Here is a 12,188-nt window from a genome sequence, read left to right on the forward strand (position 1 = left end):
ACTAAAATATAGATACCAGGTGGATAGTATACAGGTGATGGAGTATAACTTTTGTCTCTGTTAGCACAATGAAACATAGTGAAATTCAAGGATCATTGAACATTTGACTGCTTGGAGAGCAGGAACATTTGCTCTGGAGTCCTCATCCATGGATGTTCATTTGTTCATATGAGGTACATCGCCGAGATTATAGGTATCTCCTGGCTTAAGGCACTTCTATTTCATCTTTTGTGGGCCATTAATGAATAGCAGCACAGCATCAGAGCAAGAAAGACAAGATTTGAAACACTGGTCATACTCCTTGAGAAGGAATAAGGAAGGGGAGAAAAATCCTTACGTATGGAGAACCTTTATATGTTACAGTTACTACTGAAAACATTTTATATATGAACTTATTTCTTAATTGTAGCACTCTAAGTAGTATATATGTAGAAACTGATGTCTGGAGGAGCTGAATTGTCTAATTTTATGCATTTTCAGTTTTTAAAATTATTCAGGCCTCCTTCGAGAAGTCTCCCCTATTCATGCTTCCTAAAATAGCACCCCTGTCATTCTCTAGTCCTTTATTCTGCTTTCTCTTCCGCACGTACTTACCCCATTGCCAGACATCATATTATGTATTCATGTGATTATCACTTTATCTTCTGCACCTTCCTCTGGTAGTCCATGTCCTTGGTTGGCCACTGAAGCTCTAATTCCTGCTTTGCGCCTGGACAAAGGAGGCTCTCAAAATTATCTACTGAACCACCCTTAATCCAGGATTTATTTTTAACTATTACAATATATTCATTTTCTATGTAATTTTCTTTTTCACCCCAGCTTCTTAAAATGCAGGCATTATTTCTTTGATCGTCTTCCTGACTTTCTTTTATTCCTCAATTTACTACCCTCCAGCTTCTTTGAAATGATTTCTACTAAAACCAATTGGGAAACATCATCCACAATTACCCCCATTATGCTATTCAGCACTCATTTTATCTGACTTCAAAGCAATTGTCACATTTGTCCTTTTCTATCCTTTGTTATTCTGGTTTTCTTGTATCAAGTTACAAAAATAGAAAAGCAAACATTAAAGTCATCACCAAAGATAACCCTCACCACTGCTTTGAAGCAGTCCTTTACCATTTTTTTTTCTACCTGCACAGAATATGCCCTTTGCATATCCTACATTCGTAATTTTGCTAATTCCCAACTTCATGAACTCTCCTTCCTTTTCTGCCCTTATTGCTTTTAGTAGTCTGATGAAAGGATTTATTTCAAAAGAGAAATTCTCCAGAAAACCTTTCACTGTAAAGGATGCACTCAATCCTCCTTCCCCATATTTGGAAAAGTGCTGCTCTTCTGTACACCCATTAAATTCTGTCAGACATATCATTTCATATTGAAATATTCTCTCCCCTCCTTGACAGTGAGCCACTTGTAATCAGGAATCAAGATGTTAGGGAACTGTTGACGGAAACTGCCCGCCCTGGCCAGGCACAATAATAACTGCTTGCATTGGTTGTTTCACAACAGGAGATCTCAGTAAGGAACAAGGTGCTGCCACTGAAAACTAAATGGGAGAATTCAAGAGGGGCCAAAAGGAGGGAGGAGATGCCAGCCCATAATGTGTCCCGCCAACCTCCCAGAAACCCTCATGCTAAAACCCATCTTTGTTGAGATGCGTGCACCACCAGGAAGTACCCTGAGTCAGAGCAAATATGGGCACAAGCAAGATGATTGACCAGAGGCAACCGGGAAAGCTAACCCCATTACCATAAAACCTGAGACAGCAAGCCACATGGTAGAGCAGTTCTCCTGGGTTCCCTTACCCTGCTTCTCCCCTCCTGGATGCCCCTTCCCAATAAAGTCTTTTGCATTGTCGGTATGTGTGTCTCCTCCGACAATTCATTTCAGAGTGTTAGACAAGAGCCCATTCTCGGGCCCTGAAAAGGGTCCCCTTTTGGTAACAAAACTTATTAACCTTCATGGGCTTAATTACAAGCACAGTGCTTATCAGTGGAAGGTAAGCAATAGATTTTTTTTTCACTAATTGCTTTTAAAATTAAAGTCACTTGAAATAATCCAGGATTCTGAAATAATTTCAACAGAGATATTGTTTTGGTAGTGAAAATACAATTTAATATCTGGAGCAAAAGAACCTAAAAGACTTTTGGAACTCAGTTTTTAGGTGCACCCCAGCCTTCTAATCCATTGCCTCTCTTTTAGAGTCATACTAAGGTGTCCATGTCCTATTAATGTTCACATGTTTATATACCTCTAAAATCACAAGAGTATGATGGTAACTTAGGCACACAGTTATGTGTTTGTTAATTCCAACAATAATTGACTATTGCCAATGTTCCTGTGAGTGTAGGGCTCCCTGATCTAATCTCCCACTAACCTCCTTCTTGTTTGGTAAGATCCAACCACTCTGGTCTTCATTTCTTGATATTCAACTTCTATTCAACATCATTCAACTTCCAACTCAGGGGTTCCCATATTCTGTTCCCTCTGCTTGAAGGACTTTCCCATCTCTTTGTATGGTGAGCCTATTCCATCTTGCAGTGTTTGGATTTAGTATCACCTCTTGAGCAAGACCTTCCCTTATCCTCTCCCTTGGAACACTTGTGTTCCTCTTTTTAACCAGAACTGAGCCAATACCTTGTATGTATAGAATTGTTTTCTTATGCATCATCTGCCTCCCCTGCTTTAATGAAAGGTCATAGGGACAAAAAAAACAGTTTTTTTTTTTTTTTTACAATATTCATATGTCTTGTTTCTAAAATAATGTTTGGTGCAAGAGTGTTCTCAATAAATATTGTTAGATAAAAAAAATTCTGATTTCACTTGAACAGTTCCTCAGATAATATCAAAGTTTCTCAACCTCACCTCTGATGACATTTTAGGCCAGGTAATTCTTTGTCATGTGAATTGTAGGGATGTTTAGCAGCATCCTTGCTTACACCCAACAGATGCCAGTAGTACCCACCAGTTGAGACAAACAAACATGTCTTAAGACCTTGCTAAACATCCTTTGGGGGACAAAACTGTCCCTGATTGAGAATGATTGTTATAGACCCACACAATAAATAAACTAAACAATGAAGGAGGACATGTGGGCTTTCACTTGTCCTTGTCCCCTCCAAATGATGGAGATTTTTATCTTCCGCAGATGTACCATATTGGGAAATGTGGAATTTGGATCAAATTGTATGAAAGTTTAAGTTTTGACTCTACTTTTATAATATTGAAAAATAAGAATAATACAGCAGTACTTGCACAAATCAATATTACTGAGCACATAAATATATTAGTGCCAGCCACTGAGTCAAGCGTTTCATATACCTTAAATCAGCGGTCCCCAACCTTTTTGGCACCAGGGACCAGTTTCATGGAAGACGATTTTTCCATGGATGGGGTCGGGGGATGGTTGAGGCAGTCATGAGAGCGATGGGGAGCGGTGGGGAGCGGCAAATGAAGCTTTTCTCGCTCACCCAACGCTCACCTCTTGCTGTGCGGCCTGGTTCCTAACAGGCTGCACACTGGTAGGGGGTTGGGGACTCTGCTTTAAATTATTTAGTCTTACCACTCCATGGGGTAGGCACTGCTATCCAGTTTTACTGAAAGGCACTGAAATGGCACCTTTCTACTAAAAGGTCAGTTCAATGGAGCAAGGTGAAAAAGCTACTAAGTGAAGAAGACAGCATTGGGATTCAAAAGGATGACTCCACAGTCTGTTCTGAACTGTCCCATATGGCAGCCACTAGCCAAGCCACTAACCCTCATGCAGCTATTGACTAGAAGTGTCATTAGTCTGACTTGAGCCTTGATGTAACTGGAAAATACTTAATGAAAGAGGATATTTCAAAGAATTATGGAACAAGAGAATGTAAAACATCTGAATAAGTTTTATATTGATGATATGTTTAAAGGATAATATTGAGTTAAAATATATGATTAAAATAAATGTCTCTCCTGCTTATTTTATTTTTTTAATATGGCTGATAGAAAATTTACAGTTACTACTGTGGCACACATTTTTGTTTTGCATATTTCTATTAGGCAGTACTAGCTTGTCTTCTTTATTATTTCCACTCTGAACCTCCTTTACTTCTTCCGTATATTGGGTATAATGATAATAACAATGAGTCTACACAAGTTAGTTGTGAGTTTCAGTGATATGCTACATATGAAGGTCTTCATAAACTGTGGAACTCCCTCCAAACCTCGGCTATTTAATGAAATGACATGAGAAATTAAAAATTAGTTTTCCGCATGTTAGGTGACTTAGACTATCAAGTAACATTTTAATTGCCATGACTGAGTGTTCCCAACAGTAAGATATGGTTGCAAATGTTCATAGGAGAAAAGATAATTGAGAAAACAAAGATACATAAATTATGTTTCCATCTATAATTAAACAATAATGAGACAAGATACAGGATGCTCTAAAACTTCTTGTAATATATTGTGTTGTACATCTGGAGTTGGTCATGGACTTCAAACCACCTCTGCTATTACTTGCAGTCGGCCTTAATGTGTATAATGTTCGTTTTCTCATTTGTAGGATGGAGATCAGAATACTGACCTCAATGAGTTGTTTTGATAAAATAAAGTAGGTCAGTAAATAACTAATACAGGGTGAAATAAAAACGCCATTCAGAAAACATGTTATGCTATTGCTGTTTCTTTTTTTAATTATTATTACTATTATTATTATGTCAGGCTTGTGTAATGTGCCTACCAGACACCAACCACAAATTCTGACTTAACAAAAGAAAAGAAAGTAATTAGTGAATGAATTAATAAATGTGTTACAGTAGAAGAAAAATGATAAAATGAATTTTTATCAGATATTTTCATCTTTCAAATGTCTAGTTTTTCCATTTAATTAGAATCTATTAATTTGCTTATCAAATGCATAATTTTTAAATGGACTGTATTTTGGACACGTGTATATATGTTCCTGAGAATTTAAACTATAATAATCCTCTTAATGGTCATTTATTACTCACAAGATATGTTTTTCACAAATATTTTTGCTCATTGTGGATTATGCAACCACTTGACAGTTTGTTCTCCTATATTTGCATGTCCATTCTCCTGGTAACAGGATCATGCTAAGAGGTGGTTAGAAATACATATAAAATGTGAAATTTAAATTGTAGTGCAACGAGGCATGTCTTTAGACCTGTTCTAAAAGAACTATAAAGATTTATTACTGGTTTGCTTTTCCCTGCTGATGCTAAAGGTAACCTGAAGTTGAAACCTGATAATTTGAAAACAGCATAAGCAAACACCCTTCTCTGTGTTTTGGGCCAAACACCACAATACCAATCCTGAGGAGCATGTACCTTAAATATCTAACAAAATATCATAAAAATACATAAGCATATGATTAGTCCACTCAAGAATATTCTCTCTGAATTTTATAATCTTTCCACACATGTGATTTTAAACAATTCAACTAAAATCATGCACTATTAATAATCAAAGTTAGATAAAAATAGTACAAGAAAAGAGGTGAAATGCTTTTAAAGAGTCAAAATAATACAGTGAATTCTTAGACTATAATTCTTTCTGTGTAATGGTCTTTAGTATAAAGATATAAATATCACAAAAAGCTATTGCTTTTTACACTTTAATACTTTATCACAAAGTTATTTAAGGCAAAAAACAAACTAAAATTGGGGGATCAATTTAGAAGTTAATACACAGCAAATGTTAAAAAGTAAAAACACAGATCATACTAAAGCCTGTGTTTTATGCCACATTTCCTAACAATGTGAGATTCCATCTTGAAGTAAAGGGTCTTTTAGATTAGCAGGAAATTGGATGAGTCTTGGCGGTGTCCATTGAAACCTAATATCATCCTCTCTAGCTGCATGTCTACCAAATTTGTGTAAGAAAGGAGAATAAATAAATATAATTATATGGTCAGAAGCTAATGGTTCTTAATCTCTTCTTGACTTATTTTGAGAATTTGAAGGTTTCATTCTAAACCACAAATCTATAAATAAATCAAAAATACAAAATGTTTTAGTATGATTGCCATTCCAAACACAGATGTTACATGCAAGTCTGACACAGTGATATTACATGGAAGTCTGATTAGTTTGTAAGGTTCCCCCTATGTAGTTCTTTCTGGCTAAGTTCTTACAATATGGCAAATTAGTTATTTTATTGAAAAATTTTACCCTTCGGTTAGAATCTTTCTTATTAAATTCTAAGTAGAAATAAACACATTCATTGTAGAAGTATAATTTAGTTTTTATTTTAATAAAACATTTCCTTTGCTGACAGAAATCGTTCTTAGATGATAGAGTATATATATGTATATATATATATATATATATATATATATATATATATATATATATATATATAGGGAGTGATTTTGTGATCATAGATCTCTCTGTCTCTGAATGAACTATGTTTGAAATATTTAACTTTTATCTTTTGATAACAGTGAATTCATCAGCATATACATCTATTTTTTTTTCTTCATTTTTGTAGCACATTTTTGGTCTGTTTTAAATGAAATGATTGACAATTGCTTTTTCTCCTCTTTTCTGTTTTTACTCTAAAGCTTTTGCCCTGCAGAAACACCATTAAAGACAGCTTACTCTGGGGGAAGCGCGGTGGATTGTCATTGACGTCTGTCAGCGTGATGTTGACCGTGGTGGTCCCCGATAAGCCTCCCATCTGGCCACCCATGTCTTTGGCCTGGATTACCACTTGATATTGCTCCCTGTTTTCTCTGTTCATGTTTGGTAAAGCAGTCCTGATGATACCTTGAAGAAAATGGAAAAACTTTTATTATGCTCATTAAAATCTCAATTATTAGTTGATTAAGCTCACAAATTGTAAATCCAAAATAGTAGTGATTTTTGAAAGATGAAAATGCTTTTGCTATTAATTTTTATTGTCTAGAAATTGTAAAAGTGATTCTATGTAAATATTTGCCGATTTGTGTTGTTTTTCTTTTCCTAAAGAATATCATATGTGCTGTCTAGTGCCCTAAACCCAGATGCAAAAACATAAAAGCAGGTATATTCCCATTAGCTCACTCGATCATTCAACTCTGAGTTCTTAAATCTTTAACTGTGGCATCATCACTCTTCTGTGAGTATTAATGTTAGGATTTTGTTCTTATTTTCCCACCTTTTTGGGGTTTTTTTGTTGTACGCGGGCCTCTCACTGTTGTGGCCCCGTGTCCCCTGCATCGGCAGGCAGACTTTTAACCACTGCGCCACCAGGGAAGCCCTTTTTAAATTTTTTTTTTTTACTTATAAATATCATAAAGACTACTAAATGAACAAACACTGATTCATGATTCCTGACCTGTTTCAGGTTCCACAGAGAAATATGGCTGCCCTTGAAGTATGCTGTAAATGACTCTGGCGCTGTTCCCATAGGAAGGGTCATCGGCATCTGTAGCTGTGACTTGCACCACAGAAGTACCTGAAGTATCCAAATTCAGCTTAGTTCTGCACAGTACCAGAAGGAGGAGCAAAAGCACTGGTTTTCATAGAAGACTTCAATGATTTTTGGCTTTAATAATGACCTCTTAAAGAAACATTCATATATAATTTAGATGAAAATAATATATATATAGTGTATTATAGGTAAACTTTGAATTCAACAACATATTTTATTTAGCCAACAGGTGTATTTTCATGCATGCAATAGATAATGCTACAGTGTATTAGATTATAATAAATGCAGACACTTTACAAATGCTTGGGCTTGATATTTAAATTCATTTTCACATAACAGATTTGTTTTGTGTAAAGGGCATATCTAATCACAAAGGAGTAAGTATGCTCTTTTTTCTCTCTCTCCACTAATTAACTATAAAAATAATTAACATCTGTTCTAGAATACGATTTTATGAATAGATTAAATTCTAAATTTAGAAACAATCCAAGATGATCCCAAGTCCCAAGAACTATTAGAAGCTATTTAATAAAGTTCAAAATATATAAAAGGGCTTTATATTAAGGTGATTGCCAAAAGTCCTTGGGATTTAGTGAAGTAAATATTAAATAATAATCTCTGAACAATGCTTTTGAGAACTACAGTTGGAAATTTTCTATTAAAATTGTTACAAGGAAAAAATGTATCAGAATTGTTTCATCAGTTTATATTTCTCCCACATTTGAGAAATGATCTATTCTACTAAATCCAAATACGTTATCTCTAAAAATGTTATTGTTTTTTGATGTTTACTTTTCTGTGGTTCTCTATTTAGCAAAAACATGAAATCAATTTTAACTTTCTTTGCCTACAAATACACCTTCCATTTGTTTACATTGAAAAAGGAATTCTATTTTCTTGAATGTTATACTTCCAGTTTTTTCACACCTTCTGTCTTACTGCTTCTGCAACCTAAATTTAAATTCTGTATCAGTTTGTGATTAGCTGTTGATTTTCAACTGGTTTATTTGAATAAGAGATTTATATCAGCAGAGTTTTATATATAATGGTTAAATTGAAAGGATGTTTTAAAATATTTAATATGAAGTAATAGAAAATCTAATTAATTCCAATGTTCATAACATCTAGATAATCCAGACAAGCTCTTTAGGCAAATTATGACTAGAGCATATATGTAGACTCTAGATTACATTTATGGTGTTCTAAGTGTACTTATAATATATTTGGAGTCAGGACTTTACACAGCTGTTCTCCAAATCCATGTGACAAAAATTTGCATTTTCATAGTTTTCTACTGAAGGTCAATGATATTTTCTTGGAGTTTTGAAGGAAGTGTCTATTTATTGTACTGTAGAAACTTACAAACCCATAGGAAATTAGAAATGCATTAATCCTTATTTTTTCCTGACTCGTTTCATAATTCAGAAAATTAAACACGTACTCTTAGCAGGGAATCAAATATGATTTCAAGTAATTGATCATAATATTTTAAGAATTTCTTGAGAATTATTTTTTATACTTTTTGAATACTGTCATAAACACTGCAAATGAACTTACCTACAACAGACATTTCGGGAACACTCGCTGTATAAATTTCCTCTGGGAATGTTGGCTCATTGTCATTGATATCATGGATTTTGATCACAAACTCAGACTCCGGTTCTACTGGCCTCAAAGTTCTTCTGTTAATAGCTTGTGCGCGTAGAGTATAAAAGGCCTTTTCTTCCCTATCAATTCTTCTTGTGGCATGAATGTCACCTGTTTTTTCATCAATAATGAAAAGAGTACCAGCTCCATCTCCAGATAAAATATATTTGAGGGATCCATCTCCTTTATCTTGGTCTGAATGAAGCTAGGGGGAATAAAAATGAACATATCCATGATAATGTCTAAAGATACATAATGCAGAAAGAATTCAAAGAAGGTCTCTCAAGTCACATCTTTGAAAAATGGGGTCAGTTATCTTAGTTCTTGAAACGAGAGTTGAATAAGTATGATCACACTCATCTATATACTTTAAACAATAGGACTAGCCTTTTACATATCAGTGTGATTTTTATTCTAAATGGAAAAAAATAATAAAAATAAACCAAACACAGCTCCTTTCTTTGCTTTGCTTGGTAAATAACAATTTCCGTAGGCAAATAACTCCTGACAAAGACATAAGTCATTAGTCTTGATATGCTGGTGTAAACATTGCTTCTCTCATCTCTTTCTTTGAGCGGAAAATACTTTTACTCTCATATTATGCAAGAAATTTATTTCCTGTAAACTTATTATTAATTATTGTATTTCTGTTGGGGAATTAGCAATATTTTAAGAACTGTAAGACAGACAAAGTTGCATGAGACATGACTTCTATGTTAGAAACCCTATCCATCATTCTCTGATTCACACGAACGACAACAACTGCCCCAGAAATATTTGTTGGGTTCAGAGCAAGAGTACGAATAGATGTCTATATAACACCTGCCTATATATTTTAAAGTTATAAATCAAATTAATAAACTATAAAATAAAATATGCTCTATCTAGTCTCCTACCTTGTCAAATCTATCTTCTTAACAACTGCAAACAACAAGTTCTGTGTAGAAACAATGCAATGTAGGGCAAGCCTTTTTCTTGCCTCCTTGCTTATGCCCACAACACTAATCTTCCACAATCTAGTCATCATGTCAAAGAGCTTGGCATGCATTCATGTGGATATATCAGCCTAGCCCACATCCCATCCCAGTGCTAATGCTTGTCCAGGGGACCAGGTGTCATGGGCAGATTCCATCTACTATTGCCCTGTGGTATCTGTGGGGGATTTGTTCCAGGACCCCCATGGATGCCAAAATCTGAGGATGCTTGAAGCCCTTACATAAAATGGCATAGTGCAGTCAACCCTCAGTATCCATGGGTTCAGCATCCATGGATTCAACCACCCATGGATTGTGCACTATGTTTACCACCTGTGGTTGGTTGACTCTACAGACACTGAGCCCACAGATGTGGAGGGGTGATTGTATATCGCTTTTTAACAGATGCACACTAGGCCAGCCCTCAGGATTAAGGGTACATATAACAATGGGTAAATCTGGCCGTTGGTAGACTGACTTGGAGAAGAGACTCTCCAGGACCTAGAAGCAAGTTCAAGGATGTTTGGGCAGGGAATAATGGGTCCCAAGTACTTCAAGGATCGTCTGGAAATGGATGTGTGGGTTCCAGATGTGAATATCCCCCTGCCTGTCATGGAATTCATACCCTGAGGGAGAGACTTAGCCATAGGAGGAATAGGGCATGGCTTTGTAAAACACAAGGATTGTAAGTTTTTCTCTAATTGTACCACCACACCAATAAATATATATTTTTTAATGCTAAGATCATGTTTCCTTATTTGCAGTAAGAGATTATGCTTTAAAATTTTTATTTTGCTTTTTATCTGATAAGAAATAGAAAAAGAATGTGTAGATTTTCCAAGTTTTGATAAAGCATATATTATAACTTAGATATCACCATGCACATGTTGTCTTTTTTAAATTTGAGGTATAGTTTTACAATATTGTGTTAGTTTCAGGTATACAGCAAAGTGATTTTGTTATATATTCTTTTTTAAAATTTTTTTCCATTATAGGTTATTACAAGATATTGAATATATTTTCCTGTGCTATACAGTAAACTCTCATTGTTTATGTATTTTATATACAGTAATGTGTATCTGTTAACCCCATACTCCTAATTTATCCCTCTCCCTCCTTCCCCTTTGGTAATAAGTTTGTTTTCTATGTCTGTAAGTCTGTTTCTGCTTTGTAAATAAGTTCATTTGTAGCATGTTGTCTTTTTTAATATTCATATAAAATATAGTCATAAATTGGAATAGGCATACTGACCTGTAGCCTAGAAAAATAAAAACTGGAGACAAAATCCTTCCATTATGCAAAATATTATAGAGTTAGATATTTATCTAAGTAGGTTTGACTTTTGCTCTTTAGATTATTGAAATCAACAAAAGTTTTAATCTATTTACCTGTAGAAGTATTACACTGATTATATTCTCTTTAAAGAAGAATTTTGTTTCTTTATTTGAAAGTTTCTTTTTCTTTATAGGAGCTTATATCAATGAACTTGGCTGTGAAAACATTTTTATGTGGATATCAAAAATGTTTAAATTAAATAAATATTTAACCCCCTCCCCAATATATTTTATTACTGGTTAGGTAATACAATATATAGGTAATACAATATATTATATACAACTGCTGGGTTTACAAAAGCAGTCTATATTTTTGTTAATGGTTTGTAATAATCAGCATTTAGCCATTAAATTTGGATCAAACTCCATTTTTTTGATTTTTGGATAAATAACTCAGTATTACAGATATAATAGGAAAAAAAACTCCAAATAGATACGTACTTTGGAGAAAAAGATATAGAAGTCAGGTAACAAATAATTTTTTACTGCATTTTTAATTATTCATAAACAACAAAGTAAGGTTGAGAAACAAGAAATATCTGCTTTTAACTAAACAGCTCTCAGAAGTAACATATGATTGTGTTGTCCAGGAAACTAGTCTCAGAAAATCACAAGAGGGGCTTCCTTCCCTGGTGGCGCAGTGGTTGAGAGTCCGCCTGCCGATGCAGGGGACACGGGTTCGTACCCCGGTCCGGGAAGATCCCACATGCTGCGGAGCGTCTGGGCCCGTGAACCATGGCCGCTGAGCCTGCGCATCCGTAGCCTGTGCTCCGCAACGGGAGAGGCCACAACAGTGAGAGGCCCGCGTACC

The 12,188-nt window shown here is 35.0% G+C and overlaps 1 protein-coding gene across 1 annotated transcript in view; it reads right to left on the bottom strand.

Annotated features, from left to right (window-relative positions):
• The window catches only part of CDH10 (cadherin 10), a 118,223-nt gene that overhangs the window by 47,828 nt on the left and 58,207 nt on the right, over window positions 1-12,188 (bottom strand). Inside the window, exons 2-4 of the mRNA XM_007468408.1 lie at window positions 8,980-9,274; window positions 7,327-7,446; window positions 6,609-6,776 (exon numbers count right to left, since the gene is read on the bottom strand). Coding sequence (XP_007468470.1) covers window positions 6,609-6,776; window positions 7,327-7,446; window positions 8,980-9,274 — 583 coding nt within the window. The remainder of the gene's footprint in view (window positions 1-6,608; window positions 6,777-7,326; window positions 7,447-8,979; window positions 9,275-12,188) is intronic.

This window comes from Lipotes vexillifer, unplaced genomic scaffold (genome assembly GCF_000442215.2).
Source record: "Lipotes vexillifer unplaced genomic scaffold, Lipotes_vexillifer_v1.1 scaffold761, whole genome shotgun sequence".
NCBI lineage: Eukaryota > Metazoa > Chordata > Mammalia > Artiodactyla > Lipotidae > Lipotes > Lipotes vexillifer.